We start from the raw sequence: 24,719 nt of genomic DNA on the forward strand, positions 1-24,719 counted from the left end.
CTGGAGGGATAGGCTACTCAAATCACGTTGCTGCGCTACACTGAAATCTGCACCAATACGTATATGTGACGATAGAGCCTGCATGCGCAAGCCGAAAATCGGACTGGGTGTGCGACCATACCAAAGCCATTAATAAAAACTATATAAAAACAGCTTTCTTTGTACTGATGGTCTCGTTTGCTGTTAATGGTCATTTATGATCATCAGAGGAAAAATTAGGCTGTTTTAAAGATATTTAAAAGTTCCTCGTAGCCACTTTAATAGGCTAATATGGTCTCTGTAGGACTTGTGACTTCACGTTATGGTTAAATGATGGCCATACAGTAAATATGCGTTTTATAAATGTTTTATTATAGGAACTTCAGAATTTGTAGGAAATATTTATTGTAATGTAAAACGTATTCATTTACAATATCAGGTGCTAAGTAGAAAATTACTTGTTATATAAAAATAGTTGAAAAAAAATGCTTTAAATAGATAAGACGTTTGACACCAAGAGGATATTTAGACTTAATACATCAAACGTAAAATTAAATAAAAAATACATTGTACCAAATGCATGTAAACCACATAATCAGATCGTTGAGAAATAGCACTTTCACAACAAAACATTGATGTAAAATACAGCTCAAAGGCAAGTATTAATGGATCTGTGCCTTTCTGCAGCTGTTAAATAAAAAAGGACTGAGAGTAAAATAGAAGAGCTGCATAAATAATCTATTCACCCTCTTTTGAAGATCATACAGGTTAAGTATGACTAGTGTTAAACATTTTGGAAAAAATAAAGTGAAGATTTTGTGTTGTTAGTGTTTATGTGAATGCAGTGGCTCTGCATTAGGTTGAAAGATTGAACATGACCACAAACATATCAAAGCTCTACAATTAGAGCTGCTAGTGTTCTAATTTTTTTTCACTTGGCCCTCAGTCAAACTGGAAATTTGCACTCAAATTATAGTTTTTGAGGTAGAAGACATTCTCTCATGTCAGTTGTCTTGATAAATGTGGAAGCTTTTAAATAATGTGGTCCCCCTCCATGTCTTCCATCTTGTTTCACAGTGCTCGTCCATGGTGTGATAATCGAGTGCCTTCTGAAAGAGCCTATTCCTGCACAGTCATTCCCAGTATGAGAAATTGCAGTCTCTTGCATATTCATGTGCTTTGAAAAACGCTTATTCTTCATACACATGAATAAAAGAAATCCAAATATAGGAAAATATATTATATTGCTTCACAATATAAAAAATGGGTCTTATTTAAGATAAATTTAATTCCTCCTCCACTTCATCGTCCTCCTTCACGCTTTGCCTGCTGTCACCACGGTCCATGGGTACACCCATCTCTTTTTGCAGGGCCTCCAGGCTGGCCTGGCTGACATAGAACTTGACATTCTGCGATGGCAAAAGCTTCTGGAGCTCCTCCAGCTTACGGTAGGCCTGGAAAATAGAGATTTCAAAAAAGTGTTTGTCAACAGATTTTTCGAGTTTAAAGCCATTCATGTGGATACATCAAAAAAGAAAGTAGTAGGTAGTCACCACTTGAAAGTTGCCTTGCTGACAGTGGTATTCCACCAGGAAACCAAATGCATCTCCAATCCTGACAGCAGGGTCCAATTCTGGCTCCTCTAGCAGGGCTTCACATAATCTTGCTGCCTCACCAGCATCCTCCGCATACAACCTTCAGACAAAGCTCAAGTTAAATGGAAAAATAGAGACTTTTAAAGATAGCTAATAGAACAAATACGAGTTACATTCTTACCTGCGTGCGTGGACAAACTTTTTGATAAGGTTGATTTTATGCTGCATGTCAGTCAGTTTAACCTCCTGTTGCCCAGTTGAGTCCTTCGCTTTCGAGAGGCACTTGAAAGCCTCAGTCAAAGCATCTAGAGCCTTTTCATAGTTCTGGTAATCATCAATCTCCACCTTAACAAAAGTCAACAAAAGGAAAGTTGTTCACTGAACATTTCTCCTTACAGTATTTTCTTAAAGTGGCTACAAGTAACTTTTAAATATCTTTAAAACAGCCTAATTTTTCCTCTGATGATCATAAATTACCTTAAACAGCAAACGAGACCATCAGTGCAAAGAAAGCTGTTTTTATATAGTTTTTATTAATGCCTTTGGTCTGGTCGCACACCCAGTCCGATTTTCGGCTTGCGCATGCAGACTCTATGGTCACATATTCGTATTGGTCGCAGATTTCAGTGTAGCGCAGCAACGTAATATGAGTAGCAAGGTAACGGAAGGGGAGCATTGTTTGAGACAGTTATTTGTCGTCATAATGGCTGATAACGGGGCTGAACCATCAAAGAAAAAAAGATAATTCAATGAAGAAAAGCTAAAAGGGAGAGTAATAGACGGGCGGGAGGAGGGCGTTGCCAAGCAACGTGTAAACATTGAGTGAACTACTGTAGTCCTGCAGTGTTTACTCCTAAAGGGAATAAACAGTACTAAAACAAAGTTTACTTTGCTTCATCATCATCAGATGACCATTATTCATCTGAAAAAGTCATTATTTAAAACAACATAAACACATTACCTCATTGTGATCCATACTGCTGTCTCTTGTTCATTCACTTTCTGTGAGGGCACGGAATCTTTCAGCTCTGTGAGAGTGGTTAGTGACACTGCATAAACTCATTGCAATCAGGTGTGTGTAGCACTGACTGGCATTAGTTGATGCAGTGTCACTAAACACTCTGACGGAGCCGGAAATATTCCGTGCCCTCACACTTTCAACACGGACATGCACTATATTGAGTCCTAATAACTTGACACTCAAAAATACTACCCCTTTTGTCCAAAGGGGCCGCCAGCCACCAAAGTTCCTCGTAGCCACCAAAAAGTATCCTTAATGCGAATTTCCAAGAAAAAATATAAATCTAAATTTTTCTAAGGAATATTTCTTCTACAGACAATGCCTTTTATCATTGAAGACCTCTGCCCTACAGCATACTCCAAGACAAATTTATTGTCCATTGATAACCACCAAGTTCCAATAATAAATATCATGTATTTGTCTGTTATTTAGAAAGACTGTTGCTCTACCTGAGCACAGGCTTCATAGAAGCCAGCAAGCAGGTCGGGGGCTCTGCCTTTAGTGTAGAAACCAATGATTGTCTTCAATATCTCTGGATTTTTCCGCCAGTCCAGAGACTGGAGGTAGTTGGCAGCCATGATGAAAAGCTCCTTCTGACGAGACACATTGGCAAAGAAGACGATTTTCTCTGTGTCTCCTGATTTAAGGAGCGCCCTCATGGCCTGTTTGAAAAAAAATACATTAACATTTTTAAGGTTTACCACCGTCATATTTTGACTTGTACGTGTGTGCATGTACACAACAGTATTACCTTGAGCTTGTTGCCCGCCTGTGTGTACTTCTTGGTGGCTAGGTGGTAATTGCCCTGACGCATACAGCAGTCAGCTATGCTCTCCAGCAGCTCCTTTCGGGCATCTTCAGACAAGTCTTTTGAATCAGTGACAGTCATTTTCTCTGCCAGCTCCTCTGTGATGGTCAAATTCTGGGTCACACACAACTCCAGGGCTTGATTGTACTGTGTACACAAATGAACAAACGCACACATAAGCGTCACATATTAATTTATTTATTTGGATCCCTATTAACGGCTACCATGGTAGCAGTTACTCTTCCTGGGGTCCACACAGATGAAAGGATATTTTTCATGCATAGGCGATGAAGTGATACAAGCTGGTACCTTCTTGGCAGCCACCAGTAACTCCACAGCCTTTTCATACTGGGAATGTGTGATAAAGAAGTCAGAGCAGCGTTCCAGGAGAGCTGGGTCGGAGTTCTCATTTAGATCCTCAGCGATCAGTTGAAGTGCAGAGAACTGTTGGGTGGCGAAGGCCAACTCCAGAGCTTTGGAGACGTAACCGGCCTACAGAGGAGAAAGCGCAGATATACATATTGCTGTAGGAAAAATGTCCCATAGCTTGTTTCATCCACAGACACAGTACACATATGTGGTTCTTTGCTGCCCCCTAGTTGACATATTTAGAATGCATCAATCTGAACATGACCTCTAGTCATTCAGAAAGAGCAGACAGTTGTGAGGGACCTTGTGGTAGAGTGCGACGGCTCGGTCCATGTGGGTGCCTTTCTCCTCATAGTAACACGCAGCCTCCATCATGTCCTCTGGGTTACTGAGTAAAGCCAGGTTCATCAGCTGGTCATCCAGGCCATTTTCCTGTTAACACACAATACACATGTCAACAGCCCACAGGGAGAAAGACTTAATTAAAGCAAAGGAATGATTGAACGCATAAGAGGTCTAACTAAGAATGGGCAGAAAAATACAAAGTTTACCTTACCTTACAAAGTCGTATGGCATTGTTGTAAGCCTGGGCTCGTGTGTAAAAGTGGACGGCCTGCTTTATATCATCATGGCCCTCATAGTGTCTGGCCAGGTGGTATGAAGCTGCCCTGTCACCTGTGTTGTTGGCTATCTCAGATGCCTGGAATAATTAATAAATACATTATCACATTCATGGACAACTTGCCACATAGAAATTCTTACCGTTTGTGTATTACTGCAAGTCAAGTTTCAAATAATTAAGTCACTATGGAGGGCTGTCAGTCAAAACAATTCACATCTATATTTAAGAGGAAGGAAATTTCTCATGTACCCAATTGCTAATATAAAATTGTAAACCCGTGTCCTCTTTTATATTTATTTTTATTTATTATTATCAATGCTACATGGCACCCCCCTTAACACAAAGTGACTCACCTTCTGAATGTTCCCCATATAGCATTGGACTCGAACTAGGGAGAGGTAATCCTGGGCACGTTCGTAGAAACGCAGTGCTGAATCCATGTCCGACTGGCTTTCAAGATATTGAGCCCACCACTTATAGATGTTTCTGGAAAGATAAGATGATAGGATTGATGTTTTAATTAGACTTGGTGTACGATTATATCAGAAAATCACGTGAACCCCTATTCAAATGACTATCAAGCTATTAGGAGAACCTTCGGACTCACTTGTCTTTCATTTTGTTAACGTAGATCTCCAGAGATGTTGTGTCATCCTGAAGCATTCTGGGCACTTCAACTCGGTGTGTGTCTGAATTCTCATAACTGTAACAAAAACGCTGAGAATTACATTTTGTTTTCACTGTACATTTAAACCTAACCAAAAAGTCCCAAGCACTGAAATTCCAAACTGCTACATCATTGATATAAACCGCAACAGACTCTGTCTTACAATGTGAGGGCCAGGGACTTTTCGCCAGTGGACTCCAGGTATTTGGCATAATTATAGTAGGTGGTGCGCAGATGGATGCGATCCTGGTTCTCGGCTGTTTCCAAAGCTTGCTTCCATTGGCCAGAAGCCTGGTAGAAACTGTTCAACAGGTCATAGCGTTGACAGGACTTGTACAACTTTTCTGCATCTTCCTATTGGAGGACAGGAAAGGAAGATGGAAAAAGATGAATTTTTTTGGTCCGGAAAGTCCCTTGGTCTTTGTGTGGTGCAATACTTATACTGTATCTAAAAAGAGGATAGGTTTTTCCGTAGCCAAAGGATGTGGCATTATGTTCAGTTATTTATGAAGAGCAGAAAAAAACTGTAGTGCCTCTGTAGTAAGGAGATTGCTTCATCTTATATTATCTTTATTGTAATTTCTGTCTTGTTGTTTTTGTCGTAATGTTGTTTGTCTCTGAATACAAATGATGAGAGAAAATAAGTTAATAAAAGAAAGTAAATAGCGAGTCACTCAAACTTATCATAAGTCTCTATCTATCATAATTTCAATTTCAAAAGCTGTAATATAAAATAAACTAAAATGGAGGAAAAACATTTCTGCATTGTATTTAAAAGGTAGTTTACCAACAAGGCAGGGAAAAATGGGCAATGGTCCCATCAACTATTTACTTGAATATCTTACCAGCATGCTGAGTTGTATGGCCAACATTGCAACTTGGGCTTCTGGCTCAGGCTCAGCTTCCGCCTCCTTCAGTGCCTTTGCTGCCCTGGCATTTCCCATATTCCCAAGGCACACACGTGCCACATCCAGCCGGCGCGTTTTCACACACATCCGTGCCATGTTTTCCCATACCGCTTTACTACAGAGGAAAGAGAAATGGCTTGTTTGCGAGGGTAATGCTTAGCTCAGTGCATTGGTATTTTGTTATTCAACAGTAAGAACAGTTGTACACGTGTGCATTCAATTATTGGAAGTTTAGTTCAGGTTTATATTTTAAAACCCAAATATGTTAATACCCTTGCGTCTCACTTATCAGATCTCTAGTACTGTAGGATTATTTCAACATTTATCATGATTAAGACAAAAGTCCAAAAAAGACCTTTAAGAGTAACAGGCGTACAAGAATGTGTGCAGGACTAACTCCTAACAACTCCTAGTAAGAGGCGTGCTTTTCTATCTCTGTCTTTCCTCTTTTTTTCCCCTTATGTTTTGCTGACGTAAATCAACCCCTCTAGCCCCTCCTTTCTTTTTGCTTCATTCCAAATTTAAGATTCCACAGCCATCTGGTCTCTATTTGTGTCCACCCTCCCTCCTCCTTGCTTTAGCTGATACAGATGTGGGCTGTTTATTAAAGTTAGGCAACAGGAAATACCCCAAATCTTTAGGGGCCCTGCTTTAAGACGTGTGTGTGTGTGTGTGGGGGGGTGGGGGGTTGTAGGCCAAGTGAAGAAAAAGAAAGCACGTGTAGTAGCTGTTTGCCAAAATCTTGCTCTATATGGTCACAGAAAACCAACCCTGAGAATGGTGAGATACTTAAAAAAGAAATGCTGAGAAAAAGAGAGCTCCCTGCCCACAGAGCGGCAAGATCTAGAGAGCCAGAAAAGGAAAGACAAGAGAAGGAACAGGTCTACATTTGGCCCCTCTTCCCATCCTCTTTTCCTCTCAGGAAACACATCCTGTTGCTGGCTGGCTGACTGCGGCGGCAAATATGTTTGTTGCACACGAGAGAGAGGATTATAGCGAACGCCCCCTGGGCTCCAGACAAAAGAATACACAACAGTGACGTCCAAGAGGGGGTCTTCAGGACATTCTATCACACTAACACACTGACACACACACAAACACACATTTAAAGTGATCGTAAAGGAGGGCACTCTCTGTTTGAAGCTTGCTGTAGTTGCGAACAGATGTCTCGAACTGGGACGACTAGCAACAACCCCTCTCTCGCACATTTCAACTCTGACCTCAAGGATTTGCAGAGAAACTGCGAGCGAAGGAGAGAGGGAAAGTCAAGAGAGAAGCAGAGGGAGGTGGTTTAAAGGAATTCTTTATCCAGGCAGTGAGTTGGGGCAATTCTAGTTGAGACACAGTCCTGTAAGCCTCAGTAAAGCGTAGAGCAACACTGTATTGAGAATATAAGCTTATTTACATCTGTACCCTGTGAAGGGGCTGAAGAGGAACGACAAGAAAAAAGGAAAGAAAAAAAACAGTCTAGAAGGCAGCTGCACACCAGTGCAAGTCAGACCACTGCAATAAATTAAGCTTTGAAGAATCGTCAGGAGAAGATAAGAGTACAAGGGGGAAAATAGGGAGAAAGGAGGTTAGATCCAAGAGTCAAGCTGCAGTCAGTCGAAACCAGGGGAATGGACCTAGGTGCCAGTTGGATTAACCCTAGCGTACCCGCGGTGCTATCTGAGGAGGAGGGCTGAGGAATCTGCTGCGACGACAACCAACTCCTGAATGAGGATGAATGGAGATGTTCTTTAGCTAAGCCTCAAGACAACACTCTTGCCAATTTTGTGAGCTGGGACAACACTCGCTAACAGCTGGAGGAGGTGGAGAGGAGCCAGGGGGACCAGAGCACTGCTGGTGCTGCTGCCCCTGAGGAGAGGCCTGGGAGCAGGCAAGACGCAGCGGAGGAACAGGGTGCGGAGGAGGAACACGAGGGAGGGGGAGAGGTGGCGGGCACCGGGCATCGCATGGCCGTGCAGAGGCTGGTGGCAGCGGCGGTGGTGGTAGCGCTGCTGTCCCTGGTCCTCAACAATGTGGCAGCCTTCACCCCCAGCTGGGTCCTGCAGGCCCTGGAGGACGGACGCAAGCGGAGCGTAGGACTATGGAGGATGTGCCCCACCGGCGGGGAAAGGGTCCGCGACGACCTCCAGGCCGGGAGAAGGGGGCAGGGGACACAGAGGCAGTGCGAAGGCCTGGGATGGGGCTCGGAGTATGCAGGCTACCAAGAGTCCCGCAGCACGGTCAAATGTAAGTTTGTATGCAAGTTTATGATTTTCAAGTGCAACATCACAGTGTTATTTATGTCTGCTAAGCAACTTTCAAAGTGTGTAATCTGTTTGTTTGCTATGTCCATAAGTTATCATTCTGTGTCAGTTTGTGTTAATTTTTGTTTTGTAAATAAATAAATCCCGTTTTCAAGGGCTTATGATTTGGTGCATGAGATGATTAACGATAAGTCAAAACCTAAAAAACACTCAGGTTTATCAAAACAACAGATCCATTTGATATGTACAAGCATAAGCAAAAATCAAAGCAAAGCAGTTTACTTTGCATTGCTGTGCAATTGCAGTTTATGTTTAAGCGTAAACCGTAACATATGGCAATGGGCCAATGGTTTATGTGTATTTGTATGCAATTCATTTATAAACCAAGAGCATATTTTTGTTGGGAAACCTTGTCGCTGACAGTACACACCATTTCTGGGTGAGTCAGTGTTGTGATGGATTCATGTGCTTTAATACATCAAGCTCCATTGAAAAATTTTCATTCAAGGAAAAAAGTCCACTTTACTGGGCACAATGGGCAGCACTGCCCATTTACGCTAGACAAAGACATGCCGCGCCATTCATGATTCATGAAAAGTGATTGTGTCAATGTCACCTTGCTACAAATTTACGCTATATTCCCTTAAGTTTTGTGGTGCACTACAACATTCGGACATATGATCAGGTTATCCTTTAAAGATTAAGACCTCTGATTCATGCTCAGCCTATATTGTCATGCATAGCCAAATAATGCATTTGGATCAAAGTGCAGGAGAAATGACACAGCTTTTCTTCTGGTCCTTTAAGTGCAGTTTGACATGATGCGGGCATGTAACCTGATGGCGACAGTGGCCCTGACTGCCGGTCAGCTGATCTTCCTTCTAGGCCTCATGGAGCTGCCCTTCATCACACAGGAATCCCAATGGTGGGAGGAGGCCATTGCTGCACTTTTCCAGCTAGCCAGTGAGTACCAGTTTTTCAATAACGTGTTTGTTTGCATCAGCTGAAAGTCTCATTGTCTCAGAGAAGAAAGTGCTCCGGTAAAAATGCAATCATTCTTTTCAACAAAGTATGCACTTAATTGACACGGAAAGAAAGAAATCCAGATGCTGCAGAGCAAAGTTCACATGTGCTCTAAGCCAAACAAGGGGGAATACAATCCTAGACTGGCTGATTCTCCAACACAGGAGATCAGCCCCTAAGGGTAAATACTGCAGGAAGACAGTTAACTACATAAAAATTAGACCTGTATTATTTGAAAATAGGTGCTAGACAATATTTTTACTAGACGCAATCCATGGTAAATGTAGGTAATGGTATAACGATAATGTGCACAGCTGTTTAAAAAATTAATTATTAGCTTAGAGTACGACTATCTACAAAAAAAAAATTCTACCCGTGTTCATTAACATTGTTAACAGTGTTTCTGTTTTATGGCGAGATAAAGAAATATAAAGAAATCAAATAAACTATAAAATAAAAATCAGACCAGCCAAACTCAGGCAAAAGAGAGGAGAAACTAGGAAAAACAGAAAGAAGCACATCCACTGGACAAAACTTAGTGCTGTCATTGTAAAAAACTTCTCTAAAACTAGCACCAATCAATCCATCCCACTAAGAGTTGGGTGGCCTGCCCTGTCCCATGGCCCCCGCTGAGGAAGTCTGTTGTGTTGCTGTGATCCCCGGTTGGTATCATTGTGGCAGAGCGGCATGAAGGGGGTTTGCTGCTCTAGGTCTAAATTTAGTCCTCGTCTAGAATCTATGGGCCAGAGCTGCAGCGAGCCAGGGAGCGACTATCGGGCGCCAGGATATCCCTGCTCAGGACGAGGAAATGTCTGTGACTACCTGTTATGCAAACCCCCGAGCTGAAGAAGGAAAAAGAGGGGAGGGGGAACGGACGGGAAAGACAGTTTCGACAGGGACTGTGTGTTTGTGTGCGCACTAGCAGGAGGGATTATGTGCATGAAGGTTTGTGAATGTCAGTGTGTGTGTGTGTGTGTGTGTGTGTGTGTTGTGATTGTGTTAATAGTGTGTTTTCGTTAGAAAAATGTCCTGTGGTACACTCGACAACAGGGCGGGAGTCGCTTCTGTCTAGATAAGATGGGCGAGCTTTTATGTCTTTGTTTACAAAATGTCCAAGAGCAGCAGCAAATAATGATCGTTAGCGTCTTTGGCACGCAGCGCAGCAGGGATGACGGCTTTTATCTGAAGGCCTTGGTGGACCCACCCAACATTATAGTATTATTTTCCAATATCAAACAAAAACCTCCAACCAAACCTTAGTGACTAGGAACTCATCTCACGAAAGCATGATTAATAAAGACAATGGCAAAATAAAGAGATTTCTCAGCCCATAAAAAACTATCACCGACAGGAGTAATGGACCTTTAAAGATGTTATGATAATGTTGAGATGATCTGTAAGACAATGTTGGCATTACATTAAACAATGACTGATGGACTTCTGTCCAAAAAGTAATAAACAGTACCCACTTATTTCACCTCTAAAAATAGCAATTCTTTCTGGACGAATGGCATCATGGCATTTTACTTCTGTACCATATATGGTCAACAAAGCTGCTGAGTAATAAGAGGACATTTATCATGGCAAATGGGATTTTCCTAACCAAATACAGAAGACTTAAGAGGATATAATCAAAAAGGGTTTAAGCCTTGTTTATTTTATTTAGGCAATATATGGACAATCTGAGTTTGAATGAGGGACCCAACTCTTCATTATGCTGCTATGCTGGTCAATGCCATTTTTTGTAGAAATTTAACTACACTAGTTTACTAAACAATCCCAACTCAAGGTCCAAGGGAATACTGTTTTCTTGGAAATAGTAGATTGGTAGTTTATAGCAGTTCATTTTCTGAAGTGGAGAATAGTCTTTAAAAAGATTCAACTTTGGATCTACACCTGAAAAAAATGGTAAATTCGTAAAATAACAACTTGCAACTATTTTTTTCTAAGATTATTTTTGACTTTTTCAAGGTTTTATTGACAGTGCAAAGACAGATGAAATAGAGCAGAAAGGGAAATTATATGCTAATAATAACCGTGGGGTGGACTCAAACTGGGTCTGCTGCGAGGACTGAGCCTCATGGGGGGGACATGGCACTGGCTCTGAGAGTTGACCAAATAACAAGTACAAATGTATTTGTATGATAATTATAATTGTTGCGCTAGATGGAAAGTTATTTCACATCCTTAAGGTAACAGGTGGATCATGAAAGTCATTAGGATACATTGCATGGGAACCATGGAAGTCTGAAAGACATTTTGTATCAATTCATCAAGTACAATGTTGAGATATTTCACCGGATAAGTGAAAGCTTTGACATGCTGGTGGCGCTCGAGGAACAGTCAGGGGACAACCAGAGTCATTAACATTCATTTTTTGGGAACAATGGATATCTGTGCCACGTTTCACGGGGAATCAACCCAATAATTGTTGAGATATTGGGACAAAGTGTTGGACTTACCAAACAACTGACTTTGCAATCCCTTGACACAATGCTAGCATGGCTAATAACAATGCCAGCATCTCAACATTGAAGATTTGCTGTTTTTGTTTATCTCATAGACTTTCTTTGTTTAGGGTTTTTTGGACTGTTAGTCAATAAAACAAGCAATATCTTCTGGCTTCAGGAAATTAGATGGGTATTTCTACTATTAATAACAATAAAGGGAGAGAAATTGTCAGATTCATCAGAAATGAGAGTGAGTAAGTTAATTGCCTAAATAAAAATAAAGAATAAAAAAATCTGAGAAAAAAAAACAGCTTCCCAAAGCCTAACCAAAGTTTTATCCAGTAAAATGGGCCTAATTTTTCAAGTTCAGAAAGTTGTATAAGCGTTCAGTAATCCATTCCCCATTCCTGCTTTCAACCTCATCAACTCAGTCAGTGAATGGGCTTCAGTTCTGAATGAATGGAGATATTTTTACCCATCACCCTCTTTCTAGGGAATGCTTTCATTTTCAGACGTGCCAAAATGCAAACCGTGGAATAATAATATCCAGTTCCATTCAGTGATATCTCAGCAGTGTTGGCTGTTACAGGCTGAAAGCACAATGTTGGTGGTTTCACCCTTTGAGACGACTGTGGAATGTGTTTTCTGAATGGACATGTAAAGAGTCAGGACTGCGGGTCACTTTATCATTTCTTTTGATTTTGAGGAATTGCATTCGTGAGGCTCGACTCAAAAAAGTTTCCCAGAAGTCTGGTTTAATAAGGGATGCTGGTGACTCCCTTTAAGAAGAAACCAAGACGTTATTAACTGGAAGGGACGCAAACCACCTAAATTAATTTCCAAGACCTGGCCTCTAGATAAGACTTGTTTAGATTTCTTTCTGCGACAGATCATGTCAAATGTCCAGCAAATGTATTAACCTTGAAGCTTAGGGTGTGGAGGGGAGGGAAGGAAGGAAGGATGGAAAGAGGAAGAAGGGGAAGGAAGTTTGGGAGATAAGTCTGTGCCAAAAAAGAGGTTCACACAGCCCACCCTGACTGGAACCTGGACAGGAGATTATTCATTTTCTTGGGTAAGGAGCCAGACAGTTTAAACATGAACAGCTTGAGCAAACAGTTGCATTCTTATGCGTACACACGGTGGTACACACACACAATTATACGCAGACACAATTATTCACATCCTCATTTAAAACAATGACAGCCTTCTTACTGTAAAGGTAGAGAAAGAAGTAGAACTTGACTCGCCCCTTGGTGCCGCTGACTGCTCCAGGAAACAGACTCATTCATATCCTAAAGCACCAACATCCATATTTCCAGTGATTATTTTTGGTCCCGGTATTTATACCAATGTGGATGGGTTGAGTTTTCAGACATGTATTATTGTTGAGCTATTGAATGGCTCCAGACAACACTTGATTGCAGTGAATGAGGGATGAAGAGCTGGATTCTTGAGTAGCATTGATCTATGTAGGCTTTCACCCACAGCTATTATGGTAAAGAATAAGGAAAGGTGTGGGCTACAGAGACAGGGCAGAGCTTTTCACTGCATATAATGTCGATAAAACGATCTGAAAAGATCAAAGAAACAGCATGTAATGGAGACTTTTTATCGTTGCAGGCTAGCAGGAGTTTCTCCTTGTGTGTGTTAAACTACTGTAAATCAAAGAAAACAGGAGATACAACATCTCAAAGGCTTTTTTTCTGGCATATATTTATTCTCTGATATTTTACCTTTATTGGGAACTTTGATCTTGAGATCACAGAAGTTCTTCCTAGGAGGAAACAGATTTCCAAATACAAAGGCCCCACATAGAGCTCCCGCTGAACTATGGAAATACAAGGCTACATGGATAGATGTCTACTTGCATGCATCTGGGATGTCAAAATGCCCGCCAGACTTGTTGAATTACTGTACCTTTAAACTGTGGCTTTCCGAAAAGAAATACTAAACTTTAAATAGTAAAATACACATGTACATAGTCATCGAAAACAATATATTCTAAAACTTTTTTCTCCATGGTCTGCCTAACGTGGCCGGACTGAAACTATTAGATGGGTTGCTATGAAATGTAAATGTTTTATGATACCAAGAGGATGAATCCGATTTTGGACATTTCCACTGACCTATTCTCTACCACCACCAGGATATGTGGTTTACTCATCCTCACATCTGGTCAAAATGTATATGTGCACTGTCCAATACTTTGTCAAAACCAATTAGACTGACTTTTCTTTAATGGTAATTAGCCAATGTTAGCTTGCTAACATGCTAATGTAAGAACTTGAACAAGCTTAAACGTAAACTTCTAAATATAGGGTTATATGTTTATGCTATATGTGTATATGTGTATATAATTGGGAATGTTAGCAATATCGTTGTCATTGTGAGCATGTGAACATGTGAGCATGGGGTTAATCAGTATGGCTGTTAACTCTTGCCTCATCCTCAAGAATACCGGGCATTCCCTGGCATGTCAAGAAGTTTGAGCCCCAAAATTCTTTTTGCAAACATAATAGTTTTTACTTTGGGAGGTCTGAAATCATATCCCATTAATTCACCCAACTGCCCAGTTGTCTAAATGTGAAAGATTACACTGCTGCTTAGCACAGCACTCAAATACGTCACTTGACGAAGAGATGTTGCTATTTACGGAACCACTGTATTGTCACTGACTGAAGCGTTTTCTCTCCGTGCCCCCGTACAGGCTTTGTGCTGGTGATTGGACTTGTGACCTTCTACAGGATCGGGCCCTACACACACCTGTCCTACTCGTGCTACCTGGACATAGCTGCTTGCCTGCTGGCCACAATGGCTGCGGCCATGCTCATCTGGAACATTTTACATCGCCGCGACGACTGCCTTGCACCTCGAGTTATAATCATCAGCCGCTCACTGGCATCGCCTTTCCACCCACGTCTAGACAATGATTATGTGGAGTCACCATGTTGAGCCATGTGACTTCACAAGCCAAGTCAACAAAGAGAAAAACTACCAAGCTATCACCTGTTTTACTCCAGCTAGGAGCCTCCAATGTGACTCTTAAGAGAAGAGGACATTCCAGTGGCTCTACAAAAGCTGGACTAACAAGTGCCCACAATTGTAAAACCCTACTTCACTATTTCTCCCAAAGATGTCAGAATTATTTTGCTGCTCACTGCACTTAAGTCACAGATTTTACTAGAATTTCTGTATAAAGCAATCGTAATTTACAAAAATATTCAAAATTGTATGATGTTGCATTTACTCATGATTGGGTGAGCTAACCAGTAGATAAATATGGAATTTTGACTACGACTGTCTAATATGAAACATCCTGCTCATGAAAAGATCAAGCTGGAACTTGACCTATTTTGTTATATGTGCACTTATAAAATGTCCTCCTGCATAATTATAAATTGGAAAATTATGGAAAATGTCATACCACAATACCTCATATTTGTTTTCATCCATTTAAAGCTTGTTACAATATTAATAAATATCAATATAATATTAAAGATATTATATATGTTTCAAGACAGTATGTAGGTAAACTAACAAGGTGAAGGCAGAAGAGTCAGTAAACCTCAACACATTCTTTGATTGGGCCTTCCTAAATAAGTTCTTACAACCAATGAGAGGTGATATATTCTCACTCTGAGTAATTGCCACGTGCATCATTGCCATGTGCATCATTTCTAACTAGAAAAAGGGGGAAATAAAACAGTTGTGGCCTGCCAATTAATGTATGTAAAGTGATTTGGATTTTTTTAAGCAGTATTTGTTAAATTGGTCTTGACAAATGTTTTCAATACTTAATTATACTTTTCTTGATGCTTTTACATTTGAAACTCTGCTCGCTTGTGGTACATAATGTATACTAAATTAATATAATATAGTTGTATAAAGAATAGTGCTATCATCATTAGTATTATTATTGTGACCATATCATACTTTTGCAAAAAAAAAAGTCCAGGCATAACGGGAACATTAAAAATAATAACATATCATATAAATTCAATACATTTATTGGTAAATAATAAAATGCTGTGGTGGTTGTTTATTGCGGCTGTATTGGTGTCCAGCACCACACCTGGACAAATGGACAACACAGAATTTCATTAAACAAATGTTAAAACGTTAAATTTAATGTGTACTTTCTGGAAAAGAAACTACAAGATTTGTTATTGGGTTGATTTTTAACTTTTGGCCACTGACCTTTAAGACCGCGTCTATGACATTCTAAATTTAAGATTAACTTATAGCGCTTTTCCACTACATGCTACCGGCTCTACTCTACTCTAATGGCTTTTGACACTGGGTCCTTTTGTGGATGTAATTTTCCATTACAAGAGAGTATCCATGATAGCACCACCTCTATGTAGCCGGTCATCATAGCGACATTAGAGGCTAACGTTAGGCAACTAATGCTATACTTCATCAGGGCTATTTTTGCATTTTGTTATAGGTTTAATGACAGAATTTTCCAACCGTGAAGATAAATATATATAGCTATATTTTGTGCATTTTAAAATTCTATCGTCTGCTTAAGGGAACGGTGGTACAAGTTTCTTTCAGGAATGACAGCAGAAAAGAAGTGTAATGGGTTCATGACATACTTTCCAATAACAAATGGCATTAACTGAGATCACAGGGGTCATGTGTACCGCAGCCAATTCTAATGAGTACATCATCCATCAGTCTCTGTTTCACCCCTGAACACTTCCTCAGGTGTTTTTCGTTTCCGAAGGAAAAGGGGCGGGGAAGAGGGTTTTCTTTTAAATAGCAATTGCTGCTTGCATTCATAACAGGCAGATAAACCTGCTGCATGTCACCTAAAGTCAAGGACAGAATGAATGAGAGGAAGTAGCACAGTCTGGACAGAATAAAGACATTCCGACCTGTATCTGATAGGCTGCTTCTGGAGGCAGAGGAACTTTCAAACTGTTTAGGATAATGTGAATTACAACTTCCATTTTATTTAATTTTTTCAACTTTTCTCTTAGTGAAGCCCCCATGAGTCACATAAAAATGTTCTTTAAAGTGTGAAGTGACCCTTTAAGATACACAAGGGAAATGTGTGCATTGTTGTGTGTGTCAAGAAACCTCAAAAACATGCACTAGACTCAAACGCTTTGTCAAACTTAAGTATGAGAATCTTTGTGAATTCAGAGACCTGCGTAATAAAGGCAAGTCCCAATGGTACAGGTTACTGATGCAGGAACCGGTAAACCTGTGGGTGGAGACATGCAGGAATCGAACACAATACTGATCTTAAAAAAAACTAAAAAAAGAAGCAGTAAAAATAGCCATCAATGAGGTGACTTAGTAAAGCTGTCATCATGCCTCTTAAATTCTTTGGAATATATCCTGCCAGTGGGATATGCTATTTTCCCCATTTGTTTGTTTTTATTTTGTCTTTCCCATTTGTGTGGGATGTTTGTACGTGCCAGAGCAAAGCTACAGCAGAATTCAGAATGAGTGGCAAAAATCACGTATTCTGCTAAAGATAATATCAAATCTTTGCTGAAATCACATATACGCCTCCCTGCCTCCCCTCCAACACACATACAGGAACGGACACACACATCCTTTTAGTGACCTGATTCAAAGTTCAAGAATGGAAAAAGAACTCCGTTTGGACCAAGCTGGCAGAAGGACCTAATGTGTGTGTGCGTGTGTGTGTGTGTGTGTGTGTAGGCATGCGTGCGTGTGTGTGTGTATTTAGACACACCCGCACACTAACAGAAACAGTCCCATTTATACACATTGAAGAGTTCCTTCCCCAAGCACAGACACAGAAAAAAGTCCCTAATCATGTCCTGTTTTTAAAATTCTGTTTCATGCACTCAAATGAACACATACAAGTTTTGCTCTAGTCTAGGGGATCTGATCTGATTAAATTGTAAGATACACTTAGAGACAAACTTCTGAGCATTGTCATCTACTGTATATTATTAAAATCTATATACAGAGAGTATTTAAAATGCCCTATTTTTTCCAAAGATAAATACAGTGGTGTGGCATTTCTTCGTAAGGACCCGCCAAATGCTACCTATTTTGTTCTTATTGCTTATGGAAAATACAAAACTTAAGAATCAAAACAAATAAATAGGCACTAGGCAGTGTTTAGTGGCTTGATCCATGTCAGTCAATTCAAAGTTTAGGTTACCCAACTATTTTGGTAGTCTCCCCTTGGTGCTGAGCTCAACTGTCAAAGGTTCTGAAAGACAGGAGGACTGAGGAGTGGCAAAACAAATGCCCCATTCTCAAAGTCATTCAAAAGCAATTAGTTACAACTCTCCCAGTGCATACCACTGTAGAGGCCCCTCTGAGAGGAGTCAAGGTTGTAGCAACAATGCTGTCCCTGTGGCCCCACGCATAGCATTGTTAACTAAAAGCTCCTTTGGAAAGGGCTGCTGTGCTGGGACAAGACCACTCAGTTGACACACGTCATTATGGTCCTTCAAGCCTTACCTTTTGATGAGCTTGATAGACTTGAAGGCTTCGTCCATATCGCCGATGGTCAGGTAGAAGCTGAAGTTGAGCATGGCGTCGCGAGTGGCCTTTTCGCAGTTCTCCAGGCCCACAAAGTCCCTGAGAGCTCGTCTGGACACCATGTAGGGGAGAGGGGAGGCCGGGCCCGTTGACGGCTGGGTCTGGTTCGGAGGTGCTAATGTGGCTGAAATCTCCACTGACCCCGGATCTGTCTCGCCAGGCTGAGGAGACGTGTCGACAGGTAAACGTGTGATTCACAGCCAGACATCAACGCAGTATATTGTGAGATACAATCATTATTAGTGGAATAATAGCTATAATACGGTAGTTCAAATCTTTGGGCTTTGGGGAATGGATAAGGGGACAGGGTAAACCAAACAACAGCAAAGCAACACAGAACATATCGATTTATCAAGACAAGGTGGATGGACACTGGACACGGCACAGTGACACTTGGGATTTTTCAGGGATGCACTTGTGCTGCTGATGCATGAATGTTTTGCTTAAATGCAGCACAAGGCATACATGAACATAGCCGCCGGCCCGGGAGTGAAGAATAATTTTTTTTTTTTAATGGACTGCAGGGGACAGACACTTACTTCTGGTTGAAAGACACCCCCCCTCCGATATAAGAGCTGGGGTGTGTAAGGCCAAGCACAGAGTTTCACATTAAAACAGTGATGAATGCAAACAAACAGAAAAAGACACGGAATATATTTAAGAAAACTCAAGATATTTTCAGAGAGAACCCGTCACCCCCACACCCAACCCCCACTGAATGGACAACACACAAGCAGAACAGAGTGTCCTCACCTTGCAACTGAAATAATAGTAGGGCACATCCATAGCTAGGAGCGTCTGCAGGCCTGAAGGTTTAGGGTAGGAGTCCTGTAAGAGGAGCCCGTGCTCCTGTGTACAGAAGAGTGTCACTACCGACACGTCCATCTGAGCAGAAGGAGGACAGAACAAAGTCAGTCAAACTATTTCAAATTAACTTCACATTTTTATCAGGATTATCTACATGTTGGAGGATGGTGAAGGTAGCAGTCTTTACCGTATCTAAAAAACTAGTTGATGGGCATTCAGAGCCAATTGCCACTGTCTCACAAACAAAAAGACGGGGTTCACACTCATCCCAGAATTGAGATACGGGGCAGCGGCCGCTGAGGTCAGTCCCCTGACACTGTTGCCTGTAGCACAGAACAGACATGTACGGTGGAAGACAACAAGAGGAGAAATCTCTACATGCATACATGTAGTCAAAACCAATGTCAATTACCTTTCACTTTCATCATGCTGTGAGATACCACTAGACGGTCTGCCAATGAAGAAGTCAAAGTGCGTCACAGTGTCCATTTCTACGTCATAAAAGTACACTTTGTGATCTGGCCGTCCGTTTACCTGAGAGGTAGAGTTACACGCTTGTTTGGTTAAGAGAAATAATACAGTCACATTGAAGGATGGAAAAACAGCACAAATTATTGTCTAATAAATATTAGTGTCAGCTCCTAAAAACAAATGGAAAGGAGAGGGTGGCTGGTGTATATTGTTCGTTCACCTGAGATATTAGTATGCTGACTTGGCTGCCGTTGGCGTTACATTTGACTGACCTCAGGGCTCCGAGATTGGCAATCTGCTCGGGCAAGTTCTTAGCACTGCAGTGAGCTTTGGCATCCCTACACACACACACACACACACACACACACACACACACACACACACACACACACACACACACACACACACACACACACACACACACACACACACACACACACACACACACACACACACACACACACACACACACACACACACACACACACACACACACACACACACACACACACACACACACACACACACACACACACACACACACAGTGAGACTGGCATTGTTGTAGAAAGAAACGCACTATACTAACAAAGAATTTAGCATTGAACATAAATGTACAATACATGGAAGTTAGCTGGCCTTCTCTTTGCTACTTTTTTTTTAACTCAACAAATACCAACATCCACTTTAACATTATACCTTCGGGAGAGGTCGAACACTCTAATGTGTGCTGTGTCTGTGCCAACCACAAGGTAAGACTGACACACACTGAGCAGTACAGGGTTGCCCTCTGCCTTGGAGAAGGTCAGCAGTTGCTTCACAGTGCCCTGAAGAATGAAGAAGAGAAAAGATGGTTCAACACTCCAAATGTATGGTGACAAATACAACCTGTCCTAGGTTTATAATCATTTAAAATACATTCTAAATCAGTAGCAATGCTACGCCTGGTATGTCTTTAGAAATTGCATGCTCAAAAAATGTGTCACATCTCTGTGTTGAAGTGAATATTGGAGAGTGAGAACTCAGGGTCTGACGACAGACCTGTGGCGTACGAATCTGGACCCTGTTAGGTTCCACAGTGTAGAGGTTCTCGTCATGCACAGCTACTACATGGGAGTCACAAGGAAATGAACCTAGGACATAAGCAAGAAGGTTGAGAGAGAAACTTTGGAGGCAAGTTTATACAGTATATGAAGGCAGGGATTAACGACTGATTGAATTCATTGCAAAAAAAAAATTCTGTTTGGTTCATTCAGGAGGCTTTTTACTTCAGTGTTGTACCTGTATTGCGAAGATCTGTCCCTGAAAGCTCATACACAGTGACCTGATTGCCACTCCAAACTGTCACTGAATCCTGTTGGTATGACAACAAAACATTCAGGTATCATATCAATTTCAGTGTTTTTCTTTTACTTATCACGACAGAGATATATATCTCCAAGCGTTCCACTTCTCAACACTCAACACCTACCTTGGTAACACACACTCCCTTGATGTGCGTGTCGGCCTGCAGAGCCAGGTGCACTCCTGTGGCGAAGCGAGTGATGCTGAGCTGGGTTGGGGTGAGCTGCACTGCTGCCACCTGCTGGCTGAAGTGGGCAGACATCACATGCTCACACAGGATCAGCACTGTGTGTGAATTGTTGGCAGCCAGCAGACTCAGGCTAGAGCCCCACTGAAATAAAATGTCAGCACAATTTTTTTCATCGGCTAATTTCACATTTTGTAAAAAAGAAAAGACAGTTGGTCTAGACAGTACCTGTAGCTGAATTACATTTCCCCCTATTTCTGTGGGTGTCTGTAGCTTCCACTGGGCCTTGGTGTCACCTCTACTGCTGCCTGGCTGCTCCACCATCCTCCATATCGCTATGCGCCCATGGCTGGTACCAGCTGCCAAGGTTTCTGGGGAGGCCGCAACATTTTACAAAAGTGATGAAGCTTTGAAACAAGTATGTGCACCAGTAGTCAATGTGGTTATCAAGCGGGACTGATTTTGTGTCATCAGTTTACACAAGGTTTAAGTATGTGATGGAAAAAAACATCTTAAAACTACCACATTAACTACAATGTAAAGAAAAAAAACTTCACTTTTTGCTGTTCAAACTATGGGACAGATATTTCTGTCTTTACCCTTTCCTGCACAGTATGCAACACAGTTGATGATCTCTCCTTTCTCAAACCCCATAGTCTCGTCAAGAGTCAGAGCGTAGTTGTCGTCTCGCTCCAGGTCCCACAGCCTAAAAACATGTCAAAGGACAGATGATCAAGGTAAAATGGGAACGTACAGAATCTGTACACAAATGATGTGTGCACACTGACCTGACAACATGTTCCCCAGTTGCTGTGATGAGGAGACTGTTCTCTGTCCAGACCAAGTCTACCTTCTGCCCAGTCTTGCTGCTCAGCTTAACCTGTTGTAAAAAAAAACATGTGTGGATCAGTGACCACTGAATAAAATAAAATAAACATAAACATGAATATAGAGTATTGTCTACAGAAAAAGATACTGCTTACAGGGTTTTTTACAGTGTTCAAACACAACCCATTGAATGAAACAGGTTAAAAATGAATTGTATATTTGACAATTTTTAGTATACCTTCATAAATTCCTGGGCTCCTCCCTCAGGTCCAAGAGTGTACTGAGACAACATCAGGGTCTCCGTGATCACAGCGAGCGCATCTCTTTTCACAAGGTACAACAGTTTCTTGATTGCACCCTCCACACTGAGGAGTGTGAGTGACTTAAAATGCTCATCCACACTGTGGACTTTACCTATATGCAATGTACATAGGGTAGAAGATTAAAAAAGTTATGTTATCTACAGTCTCATGACACAAGAGGATCATATCAGTCTGATAAGATCGCAGATCAGTCACAATCCTCTCAGGTTAATAAGTTACATCTGGAGAAAGGAGTAGCGTAAAATCCATTTTGAAAAATCCAATCGTCCTTTTTAACAACTTCAATTTCTTAAAAATACTTTATCATGGTTGTACAAAAACACTTTTAGACACCAAATTCTTGAACATGCTGCTCACAACAAAAAGAGAAAAATCTTTTACCATCTGCGGTGCTGACGTAGAATCCAAGTCCCTCCTGTGGACCCATCTTGAGAGGTGCTCCCTTCCAGCTGAACATGTCCAGAGCATTCTCATCTCCACTCACTGATGCCCGGGCTAGCTTTGCCACATCGCTGTAACATAGGTTAGGTCCTACTATTAGCAACGCAGCGGTAAGATCAGAAAGGCATTGCGATATGTCACAATGTTTTCAATATTATCTCACTGTCAAGGACTTAACAAAAGAGAACAAAAAAAGAACAACTAACTCGGAGCATTGCATCCTGTCTACTTACTCCCCAGGTGAGTCCGGTCTGAAGATGCAGCAAGTTAGAGGTTTGTTGTATTCATGCTTCACAAGATGGTTCCCTTGAAGTCTCCCTCTAGCATCTACCTTCCATACTGCTAGCGCTCCAGTCTGTCATTAAATGATTACACTATTTTTAAGTGGTTTCAAAAGAAATGGGATTTCTTTTAACGGTTTCAGATTGCATCTGCGCACGCAAGTCATCCAGTTTATGTCTTGTTTGACTGCTAAGGGCTTGTGCCAAATATTCCATGTTGGTAATCCAACCTTGGTCTAAGTATTCCAAGAAAGAAAAAGCATGTTTATCATGTGCTGTGCTATGAATGCATCAGTGTGTTGATATGACATATACATATGTGCCATCCAAAAAAAACTTACCTGATCGCCAGTTACCAAGCGACTGCCAAAGCTACTCCACTCCAGTAGTGTGATGCAGGCTGTGTGTGTGCTGGGGAAGACGCTTTGATCTCCGGAGGGGTGTGTCAGCAGCATCACTTCTCCATTCTCCCAGCCCAGAGCCAGCACTGGCTTTGTGGGATGCCAGCGCAGCATGGTTGGCTGGTGAAGACGCTCCAAATGGCAGCTCTCCACATACTCGCCCTGCATACAAACACGGAAGAAGGTATGCAAACTATTCGAAGTGGGCCTTAACTGTCATATTTATATAGCCCTATTTACCTGCTGCAGGTAGATGTCTACACTGCCTCCACTGGTGGGGCTACTGGAGGCCACAGCCAGTACAGGAAAAGCAGAGTGCCAGCTCAACTGAGAGGGCACATTACTGCTTTCAGGGGCCTCAATACGGTGGTCAAAGTACACCGCCATGTCCCCCAGCGCTCCTCTCTGGATAAGAGAGAAGAGAGACAGGGATGAGGAGAGTTAGTAACCTCGAAAATCACACTTTATTTAAGGTGCATTCCTTGATTTCTACGTTTGTGTATAAGTAGAGCCATTTCATGTGCCTTTCCCAGTTAGTTACCTGCTTGGATGTCTGGCTAATGAGGTAAAAGCTCGGTAATAACTAGTTAACTCTGAAATAAATGATCCATCACAATCCCTAAAGTAAGCTTTAGATGTACCGTTAGTTGACTTAGCTACTTGACCAATCGGTAAGGATACACATTGTAGAGTTAAACTGAGCAATGGATGTACCCTCATTGTTTGATCTACCAGCTAAAATGAACGTCAGTGGCGTTATGTTACGGATGATTAAGTTAGCTTTAGCTGCTACTACTAGCTAAGCTAGCCAACGTTAGCATTCATTACTGGCCCTCGACTCTGTATAAATAAGTTCGCCGTTCCGTTTCAATTGTCAGAGGACCGACCTCACCGCTGTTTTCCTCGTGTGTACGCCGACTTCCTTGTTCAATCTCGAAAACCGCTCAAAACATCGATTGCAACTTCCAGTGTTGTTGTGTAGCCTCCTGTGTGACCGAAAAGCGTCCCTGCCAGTTGCCCCTGACAACATTAGAAGCTGCGCACGAGGAGTTACGGAAAACAACGAGTGTACCCGAATGGTTGTAGAAGACAGAGCCCTTGCTCTGGCCATGGCTCTGGCAGAAGGTAAAGTTACGTCGATAGCCGTCTTTGAATAACGTGATTTATTTTTCCTGAGGGTGTTCTCACATTTTTGAACCCTCTTCTGCAAAAAAAATTGTTTTATCATAAGAAACATACTTCATCCTTACTTTTTCTCTTTTTAAGATTGTGGCTCTCTGATAAAATTAGGGCTAGGATTTTCAATCTGAGTTTGGTCTTAATTTCTTTCAAGAAATTAATTTGAAGATATGCATCAGCTCAGTCAAATAAAATAAAACGAGTTAGTAATGCAATGCACTAGGTATT

General features: G+C 41.5%; 2 protein-coding genes across 2 annotated transcripts; one reads left to right on the forward strand and one right to left on the reverse strand.

Moving 5' to 3' along the window:
• Nucleotides 1-376: 376 nt before the first annotated feature.
• On the reverse strand, nt 377-24,326 carry ift140 (intraflagellar transport 140 homolog (Chlamydomonas)). The gene is made up of 30 exons (XM_080048846.1): nt 24,200-24,326; nt 23,553-23,717; nt 23,253-23,474; nt 22,864-22,985; nt 22,571-22,701; nt 22,105-22,280; nt 21,827-21,918; nt 21,638-21,744; nt 21,267-21,409; nt 20,979-21,182; nt 20,789-20,861; nt 20,549-20,640; nt 20,207-20,334; nt 19,730-19,847; nt 19,451-19,572; nt 19,226-19,361; nt 18,985-19,116; nt 18,151-18,392; nt 5,907-6,084; nt 5,225-5,415; nt 5,002-5,097; nt 4,748-4,880; nt 4,329-4,472; nt 4,076-4,204; nt 3,713-3,895; nt 3,347-3,550; nt 3,045-3,257; nt 1,756-1,919; nt 1,533-1,674; nt 377-1,433 (listed from the first exon to the last, which is right to left on the reverse strand). The coding sequence occupies exons 2-30, from the start codon at nt 23,697-23,699 to the stop codon at nt 1,254-1,256; spliced, it is 4,344 nt and encodes a 1,447-aa protein (XP_079904972.1). The 5' UTR covers nt 23,700-23,717; nt 24,200-24,326; the 3' UTR covers nt 377-1,253.
• tmem204 (transmembrane protein 204) lies at nt 6,905-15,777 on the forward strand. The gene is made up of 3 exons (XM_080048523.1): nt 6,905-8,204; nt 9,029-9,184; nt 14,402-15,777. Exons 1-3 carry the CDS (start codon nt 7,925-7,927, stop codon nt 14,644-14,646), a joined length of 681 nt encoding a protein of 226 aa, XP_079904649.1. The 5' UTR covers nt 6,905-7,924; the 3' UTR covers nt 14,647-15,777.
• Nucleotides 24,327-24,719: the final 393 nt, after the last annotated feature.

This window comes from Ammodytes marinus (genome assembly GCF_949987685.1).
Source record: "Ammodytes marinus genome assembly, chromosome: 20".
Lineage (NCBI taxonomy): Eukaryota > Metazoa > Chordata > Actinopteri > Uranoscopiformes > Ammodytidae > Ammodytes > Ammodytes marinus.